The 22,288-nt window shown below is 42.4% G+C and overlaps 1 protein-coding gene across 1 annotated transcript; it reads right to left on the bottom strand.

Annotated features, from left to right (window-relative positions):
• Positions 1 to 2,491: 2,491 nt before the first annotated feature.
• LOC109706305 lies at positions 2,492 to 3,491 on the bottom strand (the record flags this gene model as incomplete). Its single annotated transcript, XM_020227079.1, has 2 exons — positions 3,330 to 3,491; positions 2,492 to 3,221 (listed from the first exon to the last, which is right to left on the bottom strand). Coding segments are annotated over exons 1-2 (892 nt in total), but the record flags the coding sequence as incomplete, so codon positions are not given.
• Between the last annotated feature and the right edge of the window lie 18,797 nt (positions 3,492 to 22,288).

Below are 22,288 nucleotides of genomic sequence, written 5' to 3'. Positions count from 1 at the left end.
TGTGACGAGGAAGAAGAAGCTAATTAGCTTCTATCAATAGTCAACTCCAAATACTATTCACTCCAGGCAGTTCGAAATCTGATATCTTTCGCCGGAGCTCCCTGAACATCCGTTTGAGCTCAAATTTGACAGTCGTGTTCGGTTTTACTTAACGAGTCCAAAGAAATTTTAATATTTCAGTTTCGACCCCGTTTGGTCACCGAAAATTATACCGAACTGTAATCTTTAGCAGATAGCAGTTCGATTTTATTTTCCACCTTCCGGGTGTCAGAATGAAATGAAACTTTAAAGCTAGCCTCATAAAAATAATTCTGACATATCCTCCAGTTTTTATAATTTTCTGACACTGTACATTTTCTACTAATGTATCTACCCCGTTCCACATAGAAAAATCTAAATCTTCTGTTTTTGCTCCGATTTCAGCACAGGTCATTCCCAACCTATATTTCACTTCTCTAAATCCAATAAAATAGTATCTCGTACTACTTTTATTTATTTTTACTTTTATATTTAAAATCCGGTATGTTACATTCCACCGCAACCTCACCGGAACCATTTAAATGTATACCGTAACTTCATAGTTTTAGAAGTCTGGTACCTTACATCCTCTCCTCCTTATAAAGAGTTTCGTCCTCGAAACTCAAATAACTCCAATTCATACCCCAACTCTACTTATCGAGTAACAACGATTACAATGCACTTTTCTATTTCGGAGTGGCCTTATGCTCATTGGAACTGTCCAAAGGCCTTCTACGGAGGATGTGAGACTAAATTCACTCACATTTGCTAAACGTAACTCCGAAAGTGCATTACGGGTCTCCGTTATTCTTGGTGGTAGCGCAAGTCAAAACTCAACGACACTACGCGCTCTGACACCATTCACCACTTGCGATGCAAGAACTTCTGCTTGCACTTACTTTCTCCAATCAGGGCACTCCGATTCGATCACCAACATTGCTTAGAAGCTATATCATTGGTGCATCGACCAATCGCGAGTGCTCCAACCACACCTGGATCTTTGCTCTATTGAGAGATGGCCCACTCCGGCGCATCTCGACTCTCAATCCACAAAAGAGCATTATCCTCAAGCTCTCAAACTCCTCCAACATGACCCAGCCTGCCTGGGCAAATTTCATACTCGGGGACCGGTCTCGCCCTACCTGGGACCGGTTGCCTCGCACTGCGCAACCCTCAGCCTCGGGGCAACCGGACCCTCCCTCCTGGGACAAGTCCCTGAGAGCAAGCTTGCGCAGACCACGTTCGGGAACCGGTCCCCCCCCCGCTATGGACCGGTCCCCGAGAGCAAATCTGCCAAGTGCAGGTTCTTGCACCATTTGCTCTCGCGGACTCCATTTCAAAGCACTTTTTGTGCATTTGACTTCTTCAGCTTTTCCGAAGCACACCTACTCGACAATTAGTCGATTTGAGCGAAGTCCAACTCTCGTATTTCGAGAATTCACTTCCTTACTCCAACTCATCCACAGAGTTATCTGCTAAACCGATTACGTCGGCTTCCACAGGAGGACCAACGGTCACAAATACTACGTAGGCCTACCGCCTAACCGTTCTCAACTACGCATAGCGTCTCTCGCTCACTATCGTAGACCCAAACATCATTGGGCGAAATTCTCATTGGAGAATTTGCACACACTCCAACCAGGAGCAACCATGACCCCAAACCACATCAAATCCTCAGGTTGGGTCACAACCGCAATCTCAGTGCATCCTCGATCCCGAGATCCAACACGCGGAATTCCACGTTCCCGGGTTTAAGCTTGGACTACCGTCCTGACCATAACTTTGCCCTACCCGTAGGTATCGGGCCGCTGTCACTCACAGCTGACTGCGCTTGCCCAAAGGGCCTAGGCTCCACAGTCCACGAGTGGTCAAGGCACGGATCATCCTCAAGCAATACCCGTCATTGTCGTCCTACATGACACACTCTATCGAGTCGCACGTACCACTCTCAGCTTCTAAGTACCTAGTGCGAACCATCAGCCCCTACGAGTGATCTCAGGCACGCTTCACACTTAGCAATGCTACAGTGCTACTGCCTACACACTCACCCGGCTGATTCAACATCACACTCTTCGAGTATCTATGCTCGAGCGCTCTGTACGCCATATACTAAGCTCAGCATTAGGCAACACTGCCTATGCACACCGACTACACGAGCACGACTTACCCACCTCGTTTCGAGGTGCCACTAGGTCCATGTGCTCGTACTCGGCAACTAACCAACCACTCTACCATGAGTCTCGTCCTTGGTTCACCGCCCGCAACCAGCCGGCACCAACCAATCACCTATCCACTTAGGTAGGCGACGCTCGATCACGACTTATGCATGCTAGGGTAGATACACTAACCCATATCCCAGTCCCTACTATACTTGTGCATAAGTAGTAGTAAATGACTATGAAGCAAATGCATGCAATGCTTCAATTCTACATCATGCAGAAGTGTACAATTGTCTCAATTAATTAAATCATACCTGCGATGATATCACCAGCAGCAGCAGGTTCCTCAACTTGGGTCGCGTAGGCCTGGCCACTTGGCGCTCGCCGCGAGCCCTCCGGCTGCCTGATCACCACACCTTGCTCTCCAGACCGTGCCAAAAGTTGCACATCCATAACCTGTCCCGGAGATGAGAATGCCGTCGCTATCGGCAAGGGTTGTCCATCGCCCGTGGGACAATCATGCCACGTGTGGTCCAATTGCCCACAGCGAATACATCTTCCCTCACGCAGTGCACACCGCCGTGCTCGGTGGGATCCACCGCAAATCACACATCCCGAAGACTGGTTGGAAGCTAGCTTCGGGGTTCGAGACTGTGACTGCAACTGACTCGGGGGCTGTCTGGAACCTGATTGGCCACCTGAACAGTTTCTCGGTCGCACTGCTCTTGCCTCCTGCCTATCAGACTCGCGCTCCTCTCGCACAGAGTCATCGCCTTGCTCTACCCACAAGGCTCGGTCCACGGCTTTAGCAAAAGTTTGCAACTTGAACGGATGCACATACCGTAAAACTCCCGGCTGAAGTCCCCGCACAAAGCAATCAGCTTTGTCCTCGTCATCCTGCACCACATGTGGAACACAATTCACAATACGGGTGAATTCCCGTTCATACTTCCTTACGGTACGGTCTCCCTGGTGGAGCTTCCTGAATTTCTCCTGGAGCCTCCTCTTCTCGTTGTCGGGGAAATACGCGGAGAATACCAATCCCTGAAACTCATTCCAAGTCATAGGAGGGAGACTAGGCGATCGATCTCGCTTAACGCCTTTCCACCACACCTTCGCCGACTTCTCTAAGCAATGTGCGGCTAGCTTTACCTTTTCTCGCTCCAAGGTATACAAGTCCTCAAAGAGAGTCTCCATAAAGTCAATCCACATCTCCACGACCCACGGATCCACCGACTCTCCGTCAAAGGTAGGCGGCTTAAACTTCTTGAAAGCCATGAGCACCGCCACAGCTCGTTCCTTTACCGGCTCCATCTCCACAGAGCCAGGGGCCACGACCCCCAAACCTACCGCGACTCCTGAGGGTGCACGACGCGCTGCTACCAGCGCAGGCGCTGCGGCCTGTCATGTCAACAACTCATGGAGCTCCTTGATCTGCTCCTCCTGTCGCTGCACTACGCCCATGAGCGTATTCAACTGCTCGCGGAGCACCGGGTCCCCGCTCGCCTCGGCTTGCTCAGGAACACCACATGCCCCGCCCCGCACCGACCTGGATGAAGATCGCCTGCGCGATGCCATCGCTCCATGAAACAGGACAACTCGATTAGCTCTCGACCCTCAGGGTCAAACACGAAACCATTAACATGACTCAAAAGTCAATCAGGCGAAAGTCATGCGAGGGCGTCTATTCTCATCACTCGGCTTCATGTTATGCGCGCCCAAAATGAACACCCTCGGTTGAGAATAAACCACACCTCGAGTCTGCCTCTAATATCCGTCTTAGAGNACAGGGTTTCCCCTGTACTGCGGACAGAGTCTCCCCTGTACGTTCAAGGCATCGCAATCAATACAATATGAAGGTTCCAACCAGGAACTGATATCAATTAAGATTGCATAATGGAAGGTATCAACAACATAACACATCCTATATTATTGCAGCATTCTCATTCATACATTCTTTTTACATCTCAATTCTCATTCTTTTCCTCCAAATACAATCTTGGTTATTACATCACTTAGATTACAAGTTTAATACATTTTGATACATTGTGTTCTTTTCATTTTTTATATCCCTAAGCTATGTTGACAGGGTACCGCTAGCTCTGGTCTCTGGGGTAGAGCGCTATCTACGGAGCTACTCCCTTTCCTCGCGCCGCCGCGCCGCTCTCGTGCGAACCTGTAACACCCCAAAACAACGTGGGGTGAGAACCAACTCCATAGTTCCCAGTGGGTACGGCCACCCAAGGGAAATGCTCGACCGATAGGTTCAAAGGAGGCATCTGCAGGTTAGTTTAATAAACAGATAGATAGATATCTTAACTACGCAATTAATAGAACCATACCTTGCCTCGCAATTGTAACAATACCATCGTATATGCAACGATGCAATAATGCAACAATGAGAAGTACATCACTTGATTCTACTTTTATTTCGCTATCTTGCCCAAATTCAACTAACCTCTAAGGCTTCTATTACCTTAGATCTATATCATTTACTATTAGCCCCTTAAGGTTTTATCTACCTTACCCAAGCTAGCCACCCGACTCGGTCTCGAGTCAATCAACTGCGGCTAAACCGCGCTCTGTCCGGCTCAAGGTGAAGGAACCTTCGCATACACCTTAGCCTTCAATCCACATTCACGTCGCCCAAGGGGTCGCCCAGAGCTACGTACACCCGTGGTCAAGGATCTTTCCGCTGCGGGAGGGGGAACGTTGCCAACATGACCCGTGGCTCAAGACCCCAGATAGGGAGGGGAACATTGCCAACTGCCCCCAGCGATCCATGATTCTGCCGACGGGAGGGGAATCTTGCCAACTGCCCCCGTGGCCTTGAATCCTCAACAAGCTCACTCTCGAAGTTCGTCCACTGGGAGGGGAACCTTGCCAACTGCCCCCACTGTTTTAGAACTATCGAGTTTACAATCCTAAGATTCCGGAATCTACTTTCCAAGCCTCTAGGGTAATCTTAAACCCTATGACATCGACCTATCTAGGTTCAATGCACTTTCCATCCTAGGTCTAGCTGACTCTAGGTTTAGCGCCCTTATCACATAACCTATGTTCTTTAAACTAGGTTAATGCCTCTCTACCTAGATCTTATTAATTCTAGGTTCAATAAAACTAGGACCAATGTCAACCTATGTTTATCAACACTAGGTTAATGCCACTCGATCTAGCCTAGGTCCATGACACTAGGTTCGACGTCATTCTTGCTCATCCTAGGTTCTTGACACTAGGTTCATACTCGACCTATGTTAATTACACTAAGTTCGGTGCCACTCGATCTAGTTGACCCTACTTGTCCACATCGAGTTTCTATAATCATATATACTCTAGCATGCATTCTATGATGCCGACATGCATCTACATTTAACATAGCCTACATTATCAACATGCATGTTATACATGTATAGCTTTTCTCATCATATCAATAAGCATTATCCTCTCGAATGCATCTTCATAATGTTAATACACTATTGTCGTCTAACTTGTATTCACATGATGCCATTATGCATTTATCCAACCTTATCTCAAGATGCGAAATGCCCCTAGCATATATTTCATTAAGCACATATTTCAACACATTAGTATGCCATTACCGACTAGCATGCATTTACGTAACGCTAACATGTGTATACATTTAGCAATTTCTCATAACTCATATAATTAACACTATGTTAACATTCATTTATATGCTCATGTTCTCTAGCATGCTCTCCTACATGTCAACATGAATCTATAATGCTAACATGTTCATATGCACATACATTTATGCATCAACAAGGATTCACATTCCGCTTTGACATACGGGGCAACCAAGTCGCTTCGGTAAGCACAACCCACCTGTTATCGCGTTCCGATTGCTTGTAGTCACTCGCAATCGGCCTCCCACGACGCACGCGCTCGGCTCGACCCACTGCGTGCGCGACCACCGAACGACCCCCGATCCGCGATCCAGAAATTAAAGGTCTTCGGTTTCTTGCTACGGTGCTCCAAATCCATTTCCACGATTTTTGAACGTCGCCTCGGCCCTCCAGACGGAAACGACGCCTAAACGTCCATTTCTTTAATATCTTCACAATGGCTTGGCGAATCGCCGAACCGACTTCGCCAACGCGTTCATTTACCTAGCAATTAGGTTTACGGAGGGTCAAATGAGATCAAACCCTACTATTTTACAAAACTCCATTTTTTAAGCCTAACATGAATTAACCTCCAAATAATCCAAATTAAATGGTGCAACATGCTAACAATGCTCATTAGAGGCTATTAGAACACCTAAAGCTAAGGATTAAGCCAAATACCAAAAGCTTACCATAATGTGAACGCCGTGACGAAAGCACGCTGCTTCAACGGCCGCACAAAAGCTCGATCCATTGCCTCCAACGCCTTCGCAAGCTCGCTCTCCACCAACCCTCAAATTTTTAGAGAGAGATTTGGAGAGATGAGAGAGATATTTAGAGAGAGAAAGGAGGGTTTCTCCCCCCCCCCATCTCCATGCGTGCGTGTGATGCTTGCGGCTGGTGGTGATGAGGAAGAAGAAGCTAATTAGCTTCTATCTATGGTCAACACCAAACACTATTCACTCCAGGCAGTTCGAAATCTGATATCTTTCGCCGGAGCTCCCTGAACATCCGTTTGAGCTCAAATTTGATAGTCATGTTTGGTTTTACTTAAGGAGTCCAAAGAAATTTTAATATTTCAGTTTCGACCCCGTTTGGTCACTGAAAACTGTACTGAACTGTAATCTTTAGCATATAGCAGTTCGATTTTATTTTCCACCTTCCAGGTGTTAGAATGAAATGAAAGTTTAAATCTAGCCTCATAAAAATAATTCTGACATATTCTCCAGTTTTCATAATTTTCTGATACTGTGCATTTTCTGCTAATTTATCTGTCCCGTTTCACACAGAAAATTCTAAATCTTCTGTTTTCGCTCCGATTTCAGCACAGATCATTTCCAACCTATATTTCACTTCTCTAAATCCAATAAAATAGTATCTCATACTATTTTTATTTATTTTCGCTTTTATATTTAAAATCCAGTATGTTACATTCCACCGCAACCTCACCGGAACTATTTAAATGTACACCGTAACTTCATAGTTTTAGAAGTTCGGTACCTTACATGCTAGTAGGTTGCTATTTGCATGAATCAAAGGCTTTTTTTGGCTATTCTTGCAATAGTAGCATATTAGGGCTCCAAATTGGGGTTTTTGTAAGTGAGGGGTTTTGATCTAAATTGATCATGTATAAACCTAATTGCTAGGTTATCTGACGCGTTGGCTAAGTCGGTTCAGCGATACGACGAGGCTACGCGAAGATATTGAGGAACGAAGTCGTTAAGGTATAGATTGCCGCAGCTCGCGGTGAAAGCTTCCAAAAATCACGAAACCGGAATCGTAGCATCGTGACATCACCTAAAGTCTTGGAGCTAAGAGAGTCGTGGGCAGGAAGGGTCGCGTGGAGCTTTCGGTGGATTTGACCTCGTTATAAATGAGAAAATCTCATTTATGTGGATTTAATTATCGTAAAATAGAAAATCACGCATTTTTATGATAAATGCATTATTTGTGAATTTTAGAATGCTTGAAATGCTTATGTTATATACAATGCATTTTCGGACCTCTATGTAGTAGAGAGCTTGAATGTGAGACTTATGCATGGGTTTAGCATTCTAATTGGGACTTGGAATCATGCTTCATATAGTAGACATGNTGGCAAATGTAATATGTCTTGGACATAAATCTCATTGGACATAGGAGATTGCATTAGGCCATAAAGTGGCTTCGGACTTGAATAACTTGTGAGTTAGGGAGCTAATGTCGTAATGTGACATCAGGCTTGAGCTATGAATGAGCTTAGCAAAATAATGCCATAGAGAGACATTAAACTTGAATGATATGTGAATTGTATGTGCATGTTAATATTATGAGAATTATGTTAAGTTGGTAGTTGCATTGGAAAGTATATGCATGTAGCATTATGAGAACTATGTGAAGGTCGGCTTATCTTTGCCGACCAAGAAAACAAAAATATAGAAATTGATAAGAATCATTTTCCATCACAGGTCAACGTCGTGAACATGAAAGGAATAGAAAAAGCGACTGCAAAATGGCAGATCCAAGAAGAAATAGATGAGGGTCGGCTCATATTAGCCTACCGAGAAAATAAAAATAAGGTAATTGACAAAAGTTCGTTTCCTTTTCAGGTCAATATGGTGAATGTTAAAGGGAAAGAGACTGCGGACCAGGTGACCGCAGACAACATGGCACATCCCAAAAAATATCTTCGGCTTTGCATAAGGTGCAAAACCGAAATGACGAAGAAAGATTGGGAAGCCATTGTCAATGCCAAGAAAAGAGGCAATGAGTGGAATGAGTTGATGGCGTTCCCCGAGGAATGGGATGACATTCCTGATGGTAAAGATCAAGAAGAGGAAGGCTCAGACGAGGCCTCCAATGACACTGAACCGGAAGTCAAATCGGTTCAACACAAACAAGACATGTTGATGCAGAAGATTCTGCATGATTATTACATCAACAGACGCGGCAAGCGTCAAAGCCGATGGGACTACCAAGGTAGACCCTTCAGCACCAAGCCAAGAATTCCTGGATATCGGCCACATTGGCAGCATCAAACGAGGCCGAGACCAGAACCGAAATTCGAGGGAATGATCGAGGGAGACATAGAATTCCTCGGTCGGAGATTAGTCAACGAACTTGGCATTCAGCCTTGGCCGAGACCTTGGGAAAGAAGAGAAATTTTGAAAAATCATTTGAGAACAGTAAAGGTACCGACAAATGTGCCAGTGGATGAATGGCATGAAGTTGAGGTTAAACCATCGGCCAGGTGGCAGGGGCCGATGTTAACAAAAACTCAAAAGCGTCGGCAGCAGAGGATGCAAGCTGAGACAAGACAACACTATGAAGAAGCTAAAGGGATAAGGCTCAATGTGTGGAGGCGCCCTGATGAGCAGTCACACCCTTTTCGCCCAATGAGAAATGACCACGAGGCAGGCGGCTCATCGTCTGCCCCTCGAATGAAGTCAAAGGTAGAATGGCCAATCGAGGCCGAGTCAGAAGAAAAAATGACCAGGAGGGAGTTAGAAGACAAAATAGCTTCCCTCGAAACGATGATCAAGAGAGAAAGATGGCCCCCTAAGGAAAGGGAGGTCCGGATGGAGAGTGACTCTTCAACCGAAACGGCCAAGGAGTCGGAAGAGAAGAAACAGAGAATTAAAGGAAAGTCGGCTGAAGAGTCGCCGGCTGAGGTGAATATGATATATGCTCTGCCTCAATCTTTTAAGGCAGAGCTTATCGAGTATGAAGAGTTCAGAAAATAGGAGGAAGATGGGCTTAAAGTAGCCCAGTTGCAATTGGAAAATGTTCAACCGGCCGATGCAGTGGTTTTTGAGAAACCATCGGCTATGCAGACTAGATTCATAAGGCCTCTCTTTATAAAGGCCTTAATTGAAGGTCGGCCAGTAGGCCGAGTTATGATAGATGGTGGTGCCATGGTCAATGTGATGCCTACTTCTTTTTTCAAGAAGCTGGGCAAAGATGAGGACGAGTTGAAGCCCACCGACTCAATCATGACCGATTTCACTGGAAACGGTCAACAAGCTCGAGGAGTACTCACCACCGAACTTACGGTAGGCTCCAAAACTTTGGAAACTGCGTTTTTTGTGGTGGATGCAGATAGCCACTACAATTTATTACTTGGACGGGAATGGATACACTCAAGTGAGTGTGTACCCTCTACACTCCACGGAAACTGTTCCAGTGGATAGGAGACAAGGTAGAAGAAATTCGGGCCGAAGGACGGCCTCAAATGATAGATGTCAACATGGAGGACATCGGCCACACCAATTGGGCCGATGCTGATCCAGATCAAATTTCGTTTGTTAGAGTAACAGAGGAGGGGGTTCAATTAATCCTCTCCAAAGATGTCAATGGTATGGTGGCTGATGAAGAGCCACCTAGGTGGTTAAAATGGAGTCCGAAAATTGAGAATAGAGGCTTATCAAGAGCCTCGACAGGATAAGCCGATCAACAAGATCGGCTATGAGAATGATTCGGCTGCCATAGCCGATGTGGTAACGCTTGACAACTCGGCTAATAAAGCCGAAGGAGTTATAAAAGATTCGGTTTACAAGGCCGAAAAAGAAAGTCAGATGAAGTCGATCATCAAGACCGACAAATCACACGAAATGAATAGGCAAGCAAAAGAATTGGATCTAGAAGAATCGCCTATTAAAGTCGGTGAGAAAAAGCTGAAGACCCAAGATTCGCTGATAGAAGTAAACTTGGGATCCTATGAAGACAAGAGACCGACGTATATAAGTGCTAAGCTATCAGCTCAACAACAGGAAGAGTCGTTGAAGATGCTGTTGAAGGAGTACAAAGATTGCTTCGCCTGGAGCTATGAAGAAATGCCAGGTTTAAGCCGAGAAATTGTAGAGCATAGTTTGCCCATTAAAAAAGGGTTTAAGCCTTTTAAACAGTCGGCTCGTAGGTTTCAGCCGAGTATTGTACTCCAAATTAAGAATGAAATAGAAAATCTTTTGAAGGCCGGATTTATTAGAGCGACCCGTTATGTCGATTGGGTGTCTAATATAGTTCCTGTAGGCAAAAAGAATGGCAAACTTAGAATTTGTATCGATTTTAGGAACTTGAACTTAGCCACACCTAAAGACGAATACCCAATGCCAATAGCCGATATGTTAGTAGATTCGGCTGCCGGTAATGAAATTCTATCCTTTATGGACGGACATGCTGGTTATAATCAAATTTATATTGCTGAGGAAGATGTGGCTAAAACGGCTTTTAGGTGCCCTGGTTCGATTGGAACCTCTGAATGGATTGTTATGCCGTTTGGCTTAAAGAATGCCGGAGCTACTTACCAGAGACCAATGAATTTTATTTTCCATGATTTAATCGGCAAAATGTTGGAAGTATACATTGACGATATAGTCATAAAATCCAAGTCACAAGCCGAACATTGGATTGATTTAAAGCTCACCATTGAAAGAATGAGAAAATATAATTTGAAAATGAACCCTTTGAAATGTGCTTTCGGAGTTTCAGCACGAAACTTTCTAGGATTTTTAGTGCACAAAAAAAGGATCGAAATCGATAAAAATAAGGCGAAAGCGATATTTGAATTACCGCCACCAAAGTGCAAAAAGAAATTGCAAAGCCTGCTAGGGAAGATCAATTATCTTCGGCGGTTTATATCCAACTTGGCCGGAAGAATAGGGGCGTTTATCCCACTACTTCGGCTAAAAGATAAAGAAGAATTCGTTTGGACAGAGGAACAGCAAGGGGCATTTGAAAATATAAAAATATTTTTATCAAACCCTTCGGTATTGGTGCCTCCAAAGTCAAATCGGCCGATGAAATTGTATATTTCGGCTGCGGAGGAAAATCTTGGGTGTTTATTAGTCCAAGAAAACGAAGAGAATGAAGAACAAGCCATTTATTATTTGAGCTGACGTCTTTTAGATACCGAGAAACGGTATTTGGCTATTGAAAAATTATGTTTGGCTTTATACTATTCATGCATAAAGCTAAGATACTATATTTTACAAACTGAGGTATCGGTAATATGCAAAACCGACCTGATAAAGTATATGTTGGCCAAACCTGTATTAAGGGGTTGACTTGGAAAATTGATGCTCGCTTTGTCTGAATTCTCCCTTAATTATATTCCAGCCAAAGCTATTAAAGGACAAGCGATAGCTGACTTCTCGGCTGATCATCCATGTGTGGAAATTGAAGAGCCGAAGCAAAATTTAGTCGGCTGTCAACCTTGGACACTTTATTTTGACGGCTCAAGAACAGCCGAATCAGTAGGAGCTGGAATAGTTATCCAATCTCCTGAAGGGTATTCATGTCAATTTGCTTTCGAGCTAGATTTCGGCTGCTCTAACAATCTAGCCGAATATGAGGCCTTAATAATTCGCCTAGAAATTTTACAAAAATTGAAAGCAAAGTCAATCAAAGTCATCGGTGACTCGCAGCTAGTAATCAAACAAGTGAATGGAGAATACCGATGTGAAAACCCGAATTTACAAAATTATTTAAGGAAGACATTAGAGTTACTATGTGAATTCAGAGAAACTGAATTCGAACATTTGAGCAGACAGAAAAATGAAAAGGCAAATGAACTAGCTTAGTCGGCTTCAGGATATAGAGAGCCGAAATCAGAGTCAATAGTGATACAGAGGAGGTTGCTACCTTCGGTTCATGTACGAGAACCAATTATAGCTCCCATAGAAGTGAAGGAAGATTGGAGAGAATTATTAGTCAACGATTTGGAGGATCCTAATACAAGGGTCGACTATAATATTCGAAGAAGAGCTCTCGGTTATTGTTTGTTAGATGGTAAACTTTACAAGAGAACAGCGGAAGAAGTTCTATTAAAGTGTTTAGGATCTGAAGAAGCTTTGTTGATAATGGGAGAAACACATGAAGGGATACGTGGAACCCATTTAGCCGGAAAAAAGTTAAGATGGACAATTCGGCACTTAGGATATTATTGGCCAACAATGCATCAAGATTGTATAGAATATGCCAAAGGTTGTCAGGATTGCCAATTTCATGGCTCAATCTAGAGAGTTCCGGCCTCTGAGATGTATGCAATCATCAAACCATAGCCTTTTCGAGGTTGGTTCATGGATTTGATTGGAGAAATTCAGCCGAATTCCTTGGCTGGTCATAAGTTCTTAATAGTAGCTATCGATGTCACGCCCCGGGACCAGCGGAGGCCCTCCCGGTAGCGCGCCCAGACCCGCCATATGTCAACACATATAAGGCGTCTATAATAAAAGCGGAAATAAAAGAAAGAAATAGCCTACATCTAGAGATATCAGAGCAAGAGTGAAAGAAACTACTAAAAATAATAAAAGTAAACTGTAAGGTATAGTGTAATACAACATCTGCCTCAAGTACAAAAATGGTGGTCTCTATACATATACGGGTACAACTCTCAACCTCTCACAAAAGAAAACACGAGAGGTAGACCACCTATCGAACGATCCCTCGGTAAGCACGCTAGCCCGAGGCGATACCCTTTCCGCGATCTTTGGCCTCTCCCTGCATGGAAGGCTCTGAAAAACATAGAGAAAAAGAGGGCGTGAGAACTATAATTTATAGTTCCCAGTGGGCAATTACTGACCTCAGCTCTATGCACCACTAGGCCCCAAAAGAAAAGGGTAAGTACAATAATAATAGCAATAATGACTGCGATATAAAAGCATAATTAAAATGCTAAATTACTAAACTCAAGTATACACGATGTCATGGTGATGTACATCTACGATATCATAATAGTATGTCCAATAGCAATAGTTAAATGTCATTAACCTTTATCAATACATGATGCATAAGTCCTGTCATGACAACCAAGTATGCTTTAATGCAATAAAAGACTATCAAGTATACTACATATCTCAACACTATGCTAAAAGCATATAAATGTAATTCAACTACTAAACCTATCTAGTAGTGATTTTATCCACTTCCCGGTTGAAGGATTTTGAGGATGCGCAAGGATCTACTAGATTGTGTTATCTATCACTAGAGGAACGGGTGAATAGCGTGTGAACGGCCAAAAAAACGCACAGAATCTCGTTGCAATGAAAATAATATCGCGAAAATAAAAAGAACACGAGATTTACGTGAAAACTCCAACTTTGAGAAAAAACCCACGGGAAACCAACACTGCGCGAAAAAACAACTTCACTAACAGAAAAGATTACAGTGTTACCGACTCCACGGACTCTACTCTCTTAACTTCCTATGAAATTTTCGCGCTACCCTCCGGGGTTGTCCACGCCCTCACGTCCAGAATCGACAGACGCTTTCACTTAATCGAATCCACGAAGCTTCAATCACGCCGAATCACGATTGACATGCAAGAATATCATGATATGGTGATCCTTCGTTTGGTGTGTTGTAGAAACCACAGGATAGAACATCCAAGCGCAAACGGAGATCAAATCGGACTTATAATTATCAAATTTCAATTATCTCGATTTGATCTTAAAAGAGGCTTTTTGAAGAAAATAGGTTTTGTATGAAATCCGAGCTCTTAGGGTTTCTCAAATTTGTTCTTTATGTGCTTGATGTGTTAGAGAAGGCCCTAGGCTCTTATTTTTTTATGACTTAGAATCTAATGGTGGAGTCGGATTAGAAGTTTTCACGATTTTACATTGTGTACCGGTACACTTTAGGCTGTCACCGGTTACACAATGACGGAACAAAAAACCAGACGAAACAGTGAAACCGGTTACACCCTTGATGGTCGTACCGGTACACATTTTGTATCGGTACACTTCTGATGCTGTACCGGTACACTTTGCAAATTTTCGCCGTTTCGGGTTTTGCAAAGTTCCGATGCACTTTCTAATCCGTTAGACAATGATATTATGATTCTAATGTCTACAACTAAGTATGAATCACCATAATCATGAATTAACACTTTACCTGGACATCGTGATTCACGGTGTGAGTTATTTTCCAACTTCTTCGAAATCTTGAATTCTTCGATCTTCGACAATCACGCACCGATTCTTCAAGACTCCGACTCACTTCACGAAACTTGCCAACACACACGACTTAACAATCTCCCCCTTTGGCAATTTCGTGACAAAACTCACACTGACTCAAAAATTACAATTTACAGAAAAATGAAGTTCAATTGTCATCACCAAAACATTGAACTCCTCGCGTGTAATCCAAATACAATTTGAAACTCAAACTTACATCAAAAACTCCTAAAACAGACTCTATGACTTAGACACAACTAGGAGTCTTGAAGTCTTGATTTTCTGCAAAACAATTCATTCAAAAATGATTACCCTTAAATTCTTATCTTATACCTTCTCCCCCTTTGTTCACATCTCCTCCTTCATTCTTGAACTCATCATCCTCTGCTTCAGTTCAATGCCTGTTCATCCATGCTCTCCCCCTTCATCTACGCTCTCCCCCTTCATCTATGCTCTCCCCCTTTTTGTCAAAAATTGCCAAAAGAAAGCAAATAGAGAGAAAACATACTAGAAAAATATGAGAGTAGTCTAGTCATAGTTACAGGCCTAAAATAAAAACATGCCAAGTCTAGTCATAGTTACAGGCCTAAAATAAAAACATGCCAAAGAAAGATAAGCAAGCAAGTCTAAAACATCGTCCTAGAAAGAAAGCATAATAAAGTAACAAGACGAAGCCCGAGAAAGACATCACTCCGTGTCCTCGTCATCATCATCATCATCATCTCCTGCTCCAGCTCCAGATCCCCCAGCCTCAGGAGCATCACCAGACGGTGGAATGAGTGGATGTCGTGAAGTCGATCTAGTATAAGTAGTGTAAGTAGGCTCAGTAGGAAAGATATCATCATGCCTACATCCCATTTTCTCCATCATTCTCTTCATCCCCATCTCCACCTTTCTCGCAAGATCGGCCAGTTTCTTCTTCATAGAGCGCACCTCATGATGAAGTGATTCGACAGTAATCACTCCCCCTGAACTAGAAGATCCCTCGCGTGCTGCTCTAGGTGGAGGTGCTGAACTAGTAGCTCCTCTAGAGGACCCTTTGGTTTGCTGAAACGTCTTCAAGGTGCTCCTTGACTTTGCCCAAGTTACAGCATCAATAGGTCCAAGTCCAAAATCATACTTCTCACATGACACGTCAACACCATTTTTCTGAAGAATCCTCGTGATCAATAACGAAAACGGAAGAAGATCACGGCGAACCTGAGACTGTATGACATGAACCATTCGTTGCCACATAAGAAAAGGAATATTGATGTTCAATCCTCTTGCTTCTTCAGGATGTCCAAGAAGATACAGAAGCACAAGACGATCCCACCGAATTCTTTTCGTTCCAATTGTCGGTTGAACGTTGTAGCTCATTACCAATGAGAGCAAATGATATTCAGGTAGCAAATCCTTAGATTCCACATATGAATGATTAGTCCTAACACCTTCCTTGCATATAGCTCGAATAACAGTCTCCCAGTGAGTTGCAGACTGAAAATGCCCTGTCGTATAGTGAAGGCCGGTAGTATCAACATGCATACCTAAGAGCTCTCCAGTAGTATAAGGAGTGACGTGAATCTTCTTTCTACGTACATAAGTCTCAAACACATAAGTCCCAGTCTCCTCATCCTCTCCAAGTACTACCCCGTTCATATAGAACTCTCGAATTAGCTCTGCACAAAATAGGGCACGAGCTGGAACCCGTCCAACAGGCTCAATAGGGACCCTCTGCAGCAATCTGCCAAAATCTGGTACCTCCTTGACTAGCTCAGTGAAGTTGACATAGCGCTCAGCTAGAACTGATCGGCTCGAATAAATCTGCTGTCGCTCTAATGAAGCCTCTGCAGCACGTTTGGAGCGCCTTTCACGTGCACGAGAATCACCTCCTCGTGAGGATTCGCCTGCTAGGCCTTTTCCTTTAGCCGCTCGAGTAGCAGCTTCTTCAACAGCTTCAGGTGAGCTGACCTGATAATCAGGATCTGATCCAGATGACTCGCCGGCAGTACGAGTTCTCTTCGACTGACCACGTCGTCCTCGACCACCACCACGACCACGACCGGCAGCCATAAGCACCAGAAGAAGGATCACGAGCGAAAACGCCATTTTCCTACATGAAAATGAGCCATTCATGAAGAAAATTTTGAAAAATCTGTAAAAATAGCAGAAAAATTTCTAATAACATTAGAATGCATACAAATGCTATTTCTAACAAGATCATGTAACAATTTTATCAAAAAATAACATTTTAAAAAGAAATCCCGAAATTACATGAAAAATGAAGCTTAGAACATGGATCAGCGAAAAATAACGTGATTTGATGTGATTCAAGTGTTCTAGAAGCAAGATAATGTCCTTAAGCACTGATCTACAGCAAAAAATTGCATCAAAAACGATCAAAAACATAGATCTATGCATGAACACGAAATTTTTCGAAAAATAAACATGAACGCGATGAAACAATTAAATCCAAATGAAATACTCACAGATTTTTGGGGAAAAACGTGTAGATCTGGAAGAGGAAGGCACCAGGAATTTTTAGAGAGAGAAAGAGCGAAATTTGGTTTAGATTAGAGTGAGAAATAAATCTCTGTAACCGGTTATATTTCCGCGGCTACAGTGATTTGTACCGGTACACGGGATTTTGTACCGGTACACTTTGCCAGATTTCGAAAATATGAATTTAAAAATCCATCAAATTAAATTAATTTCATATAAATTAAAGATTTTACTCCAAAAATCATTATAATGAAAATAATATATTATAAAATTTCAAAATTCATCAAAACATCAAAATTTCATTATCAAAAATGATTTAATAATTCAAAACCATCAAGATGTAAGTTGATGAAAAATAATTTATAGAAATTCAATAAAATTGACACCAATTTGTTGTAACATGTTCAATATAGAGATTTAACCAATATGATACCGGGGGTGGCTCTTTGAGCATCTTTTTCAAACTAACACCTTATTACTCCGAAAAACTCTAGAATATTCATTTTTTTTTTCAACCTTTTTTTTTTTCGGCTAATCCAATTTAATCTTCATGTGGTAGCTTCACACACTTGCCGGACGACCGGGGTGGTAGCTCTTTCCTACATGTGGTGGTAGTTTTCACACTCCTTTTGGATGTAACTCTTTCCACATCTTTTAAACATAGGAGTTTCTTTTTCTCCTCCTTTTTAAATTTAAAACTCCCCCTTAATTAGGCAATCTCACAATTGAAAATAATTTTGACGAATTTTAGTCAATTAGAGAATACCCATTCATCATATCCAACACTCACAACCAAGATGAATTAATCACCAAGAAATCAATTTTGATTTCAAAATTTTGATGAATTTATGCATCAAGAAATCATATATTAATTTATCGTCAAAATAACAAAAAGTGGAGTAAAAACGATAGTTAATATGAATTTAACTTAATTATCATTGTGAAGTTAAGCCCGTTTAATTTTAAAAAAATTCTCTCCTCAAAATAATGATTCTCAATCATCTCCTTTCTCAAAAATTTTGAATTCCTAAACACTTTTCCTCAAAAAGATTTATAAACCAATAAAATTCAAGCACCAAAAAATCATGTAAACATGTAATGCAATGAATAAAATTATGCAACAAGCACCTATCAAAGCATTACACTAAAGATCAAAAATGACTAAGACGAGGAGCAAGGAAAGATATCACCTTTCCGGATCCAAACTTGTCGGATCTTTGGTTTTCTCGGCTTGTCGACGTTTGGTGCCGTTTGTTTAGACTTTTGATCAACCGTTGGTGGTTTCTTCGATTGAGGCTTTGGTTGACTTTGTCGTTGAGGTTTAGACATCCGGTTTGCATAAACTTGACGTTGACGTTGTGTGCTAGAAAACCGATTCTTCTGAGATACTCGTCTCACTGGATTCCGCTTTAGATTTTGCGGGGGATGTCGAATAGTAGATGAAGCCGATGGATGTTTTGAATTTGTCGATTGTGACTTGCCATTTTTGTTTGAGCAATTCCTTTTGACATGTCCTTCGATGCCACATCGATGACACACTTTGCCTTTTGAAGTAGTTGAGACTTTAGATGCTGGTTTTGAGTCCTTCTCAACGTATGTTCGTTCATATCCAAGACCCAATTTGCTCGTTTGACCCAATCCGAGCATATGATCTAGTTTCTTTGACCCGGAAGAAAATTGAAGATCGGATTGGAGTTGACGAACTTGATCGGTCAAGACTTGATTGGACTTGTGCGATTCATGAAATTGATGCTCCAAAAATCCAATCTTGTCGTTAGAAGATTTGATCGTTGATTCCGCATCGCTAAGCTTCTCTTGGAAGTCCGAATTAATCTTCAAACTTGAATCTCTTTCCTCCTCAAGAGCCTTATTCAAACTCTTTATGTTGTTGTTCTCTTCCTCAAGTTCCAACAAACGACGTCTCAACCTTTGTTGAGTTTAGCCATCTTCTTTGATTCAACAAGAAGTTGATTGTACGCTTCCGCTATGTCGTCGTCGTTTGATTCCTCCTCACTTTCACCATTATTGCTCGAAGAATCATGTGAAGAAAGAGAAATATTGGAATTAGTAGCAAAAGAGGATAAACACACAACATTCGACGTAGGAGTATTAGCAAATAAGGCAATTTGATCATTCTTTTCTTCGTCACTTGACGATGATTCACTTATTGTTGAATCATTCCACGTCTTTGCTTGCATAGCCTTTTGTCTATACGTCTTCTTTGAAGGACAATCCGTCGCAATGTGGCAGTAGCCTTTGCACTTGAAGCATTGGATCTCGCCTTCAAAGACATCCTTTTCTTTCGAAGCCTTTGCACGCTTCTTCTCCTTAGATGTAGACGATGAAGATTTAGACGATGAAGCCTTGTCCGATCTATTCTTCTTTCGAAAATTCCGACGAAACTTCTTCGTGAGAAGCGCCAATTGTTGTTCAAAGTCCGCAATAGAGATCTCTCCGTCGGAATCCGAGTCTCCGTCTTTCTCTTTCGTCGATTTCAATGCAACCCCTGTGCTTTTAGAGAAAGACTTGGAAGAAGATTGATTAGTAGGAAAAGTCATCTCATAAGTTTGCAAAGCACCTACTAATTCTTCGACTTTCATCTCGTCCGGATGCTTAACCGTTTCGATCGCGGCAACCTTTGCCCGAAAGCGTTCCGGAAGAGTTCGAAGAATTTTACGAACAACTTTAGAATCCGAAATTTTCTCTCCTAAATTAGCACATGTATTAATGATATCTTGAAGCCTAGTGTAGTAATCGGTAAAAGATTCATGCTCCTCCATACGAATAGAATCAAATTGACTAGTCAACATTTGGAGCTTTTGAATTTTTACTAAACTAGTACCCTCATGTGTAATTTGTAGAGTATCCCAAATTTCAGGGAGCGCAAGAGAAGATTGTCCGATAGCACGCGAACATAGGTCGCGAGGCTAACATCCGAGCTCCGTCTTAGGTGAGGACCCTCACAAGCATCGCGTACATAGCAAAAAGGCAAGCAAGTATAGTCGCAAATCCAAGTATCCAATCCTCATGTCTCTAACATGTATTCGTCACTAGCATCACCGAACTCTAGTTAAGTCAGCATGTGAAAGTTTCAATCATTTGCTACCCTAGTCCCTTGATGACACTTAGGATATTTGATGTCAACATGTATTCAAATCCTCAAATGGCCTATCACTAGTTTCACACATCCTGAGCTCAATGCCCGGCTGATGACAGTTAGCCTTCTAATGTCACATGATATCCAATTCGCTGCCGCACTATATGTGCAAATTCCTTGTTATCTCTCATGTCTTAATAAACTTAAGTTAAATCGTGAATCAACTCTCATTTTACAAAGAAAACATATGTCTAAATCGATAGATGCCGAGTTATATTCAGTTACGTCGTATGCTGGTTCTCTTCGTATATTTGTTCAAAAATTCATGTACATTCAAATACGTAGCAAGTTAACATCCTATAAATTCACAAAAATTACATAGTCATGAAATCAAGAAATAAATATCATTTTAAAAGCAAAACCAAGAGATATGAAATTTCTATACACTAGGCAGGTCAAACCGGTGCACCAAAACGAAAACTTTCGTTCGCCGGAACGACGGTTTCCACAAAGCTGCTACACCTTTCTAGGTGAACATCAATAAATGGTACCCAAACGAAGACGAAGAAGCGAATACCCAAACATAACCTAAACAAAAGTCCAAAACTCACCTTTCCCCAAGAAAGAATCCTCTCCTAACTCCAAAGGAGTAAATCCTTACCAATCTATCCGATAGGAAGATTCTAAATCCAGATCAAGTCAGCTCCAAAGCCTAAAAAAAATCAAAATAGCCCTAAAATAAGCCCTAATCTCCATCTAGTTTCATCACAAACCTCATAAACCTCTATTTAGAGAAAGATACAAGTGATACCTCTGTGAAGCTTTAAGTCTAGCCTTAAATGACCTCCATCCAAGGATCTCCCCTCAACAAAAACCCAAAACAAAGCCCAAAGTGGAAAAGGCCTCCAAATGCAAAGAACAAAATATAGTTTAATCTCTTAAAATCCTACAAAATCCAAATAATCAAATGAAATCAAAGAGGGCTCCTTACTCGTCCGCTGCTGTCAAGCTCAGAAAACCCTAGCGTGGGTCTAATAAAATTCATAAATCAAAAAGCTGCCTAAGTTCAAACGCAACGAAATCAGGCCTCCTGTACCAGGTACAAGCGGTCTCTGTACTGTAGCACAGTCCACGAAACCAAACCCGAGCTTCGGTTGTCTGGTCCCTCGCGCTCTGTACTCGTTAGAATGCTCCGATCTGTACGGTACATACCATAGCCTTGTACCGGTAACAGGAGCGACAATCGCTTGTGATGGCGCGGGGGGGGGGGTAGCGAGACCTGCGCAGTAACTGCAGTTCCGAGAGTGGGCCAGCGAAAATCCCGTTTTGCTGGGTTTTGGTGCAAAAGGCTTTGGTGAGCGCGGACAGGATATCTCGGGATCAGCGAGTGCATATTGGTCGATACTAGCGTCAGTCAATTACCTTCACCAAAAATTGCTAAAGCCAAAACACTTGTGCCAATTCACATTTGCTGAATTGACCTCTCGCAATTTTGCAAAGGTCCTGTGTTACACTCACTCTTGTTTGTTGTCTCCTAAATAATGTAGTTTCTGTGGCCCGCTTTTGAAATTCTCAAAACAAAACAATAGTATCTTCACTCCTTTTTTCAACCTCATTTACTTAAAAAGATGATACTTTTTTGGCGCCTCTTACAGTTGCTCTCTTACTCCCAAGTGCCTTCTTGCCGCTCTGTGTTCGTGTTTTTCTCCAAAGCACCTTCACTGTAGGGAATTTTCCGGTTCCGTCTAATTCATTTTACCTCGCGAGCAAAATTCTCAAGGCTTGCTCCTCAAACAACACCTCAAAAATCTTCCCGTGCAGCTTCCATAGGTGTAGCATCCAATACAGACCGGATCGTGATGTACTTCCGAATGACCGATACCATGAATACATTGTGCACACCCGATAGTTCGGCGGTAGGCAAGTCTAACGCTATGGGCCTATCCGCATCCAAAACCTCAATACGTCCGAATGGAATCT

The sequence above is a fragment of the Ananas comosus genome, unplaced genomic scaffold (genome assembly GCF_001540865.1).
Source record: "Ananas comosus cultivar F153 unplaced genomic scaffold, ASM154086v1, whole genome shotgun sequence".
NCBI classification, from domain to species: Eukaryota; Viridiplantae; Streptophyta; class Magnoliopsida; order Poales; family Bromeliaceae; genus Ananas; species Ananas comosus.
Note: the sequence above shows the minus strand (reverse complement) of the source record. Positions and strands in the feature narration are given on the sequence as shown.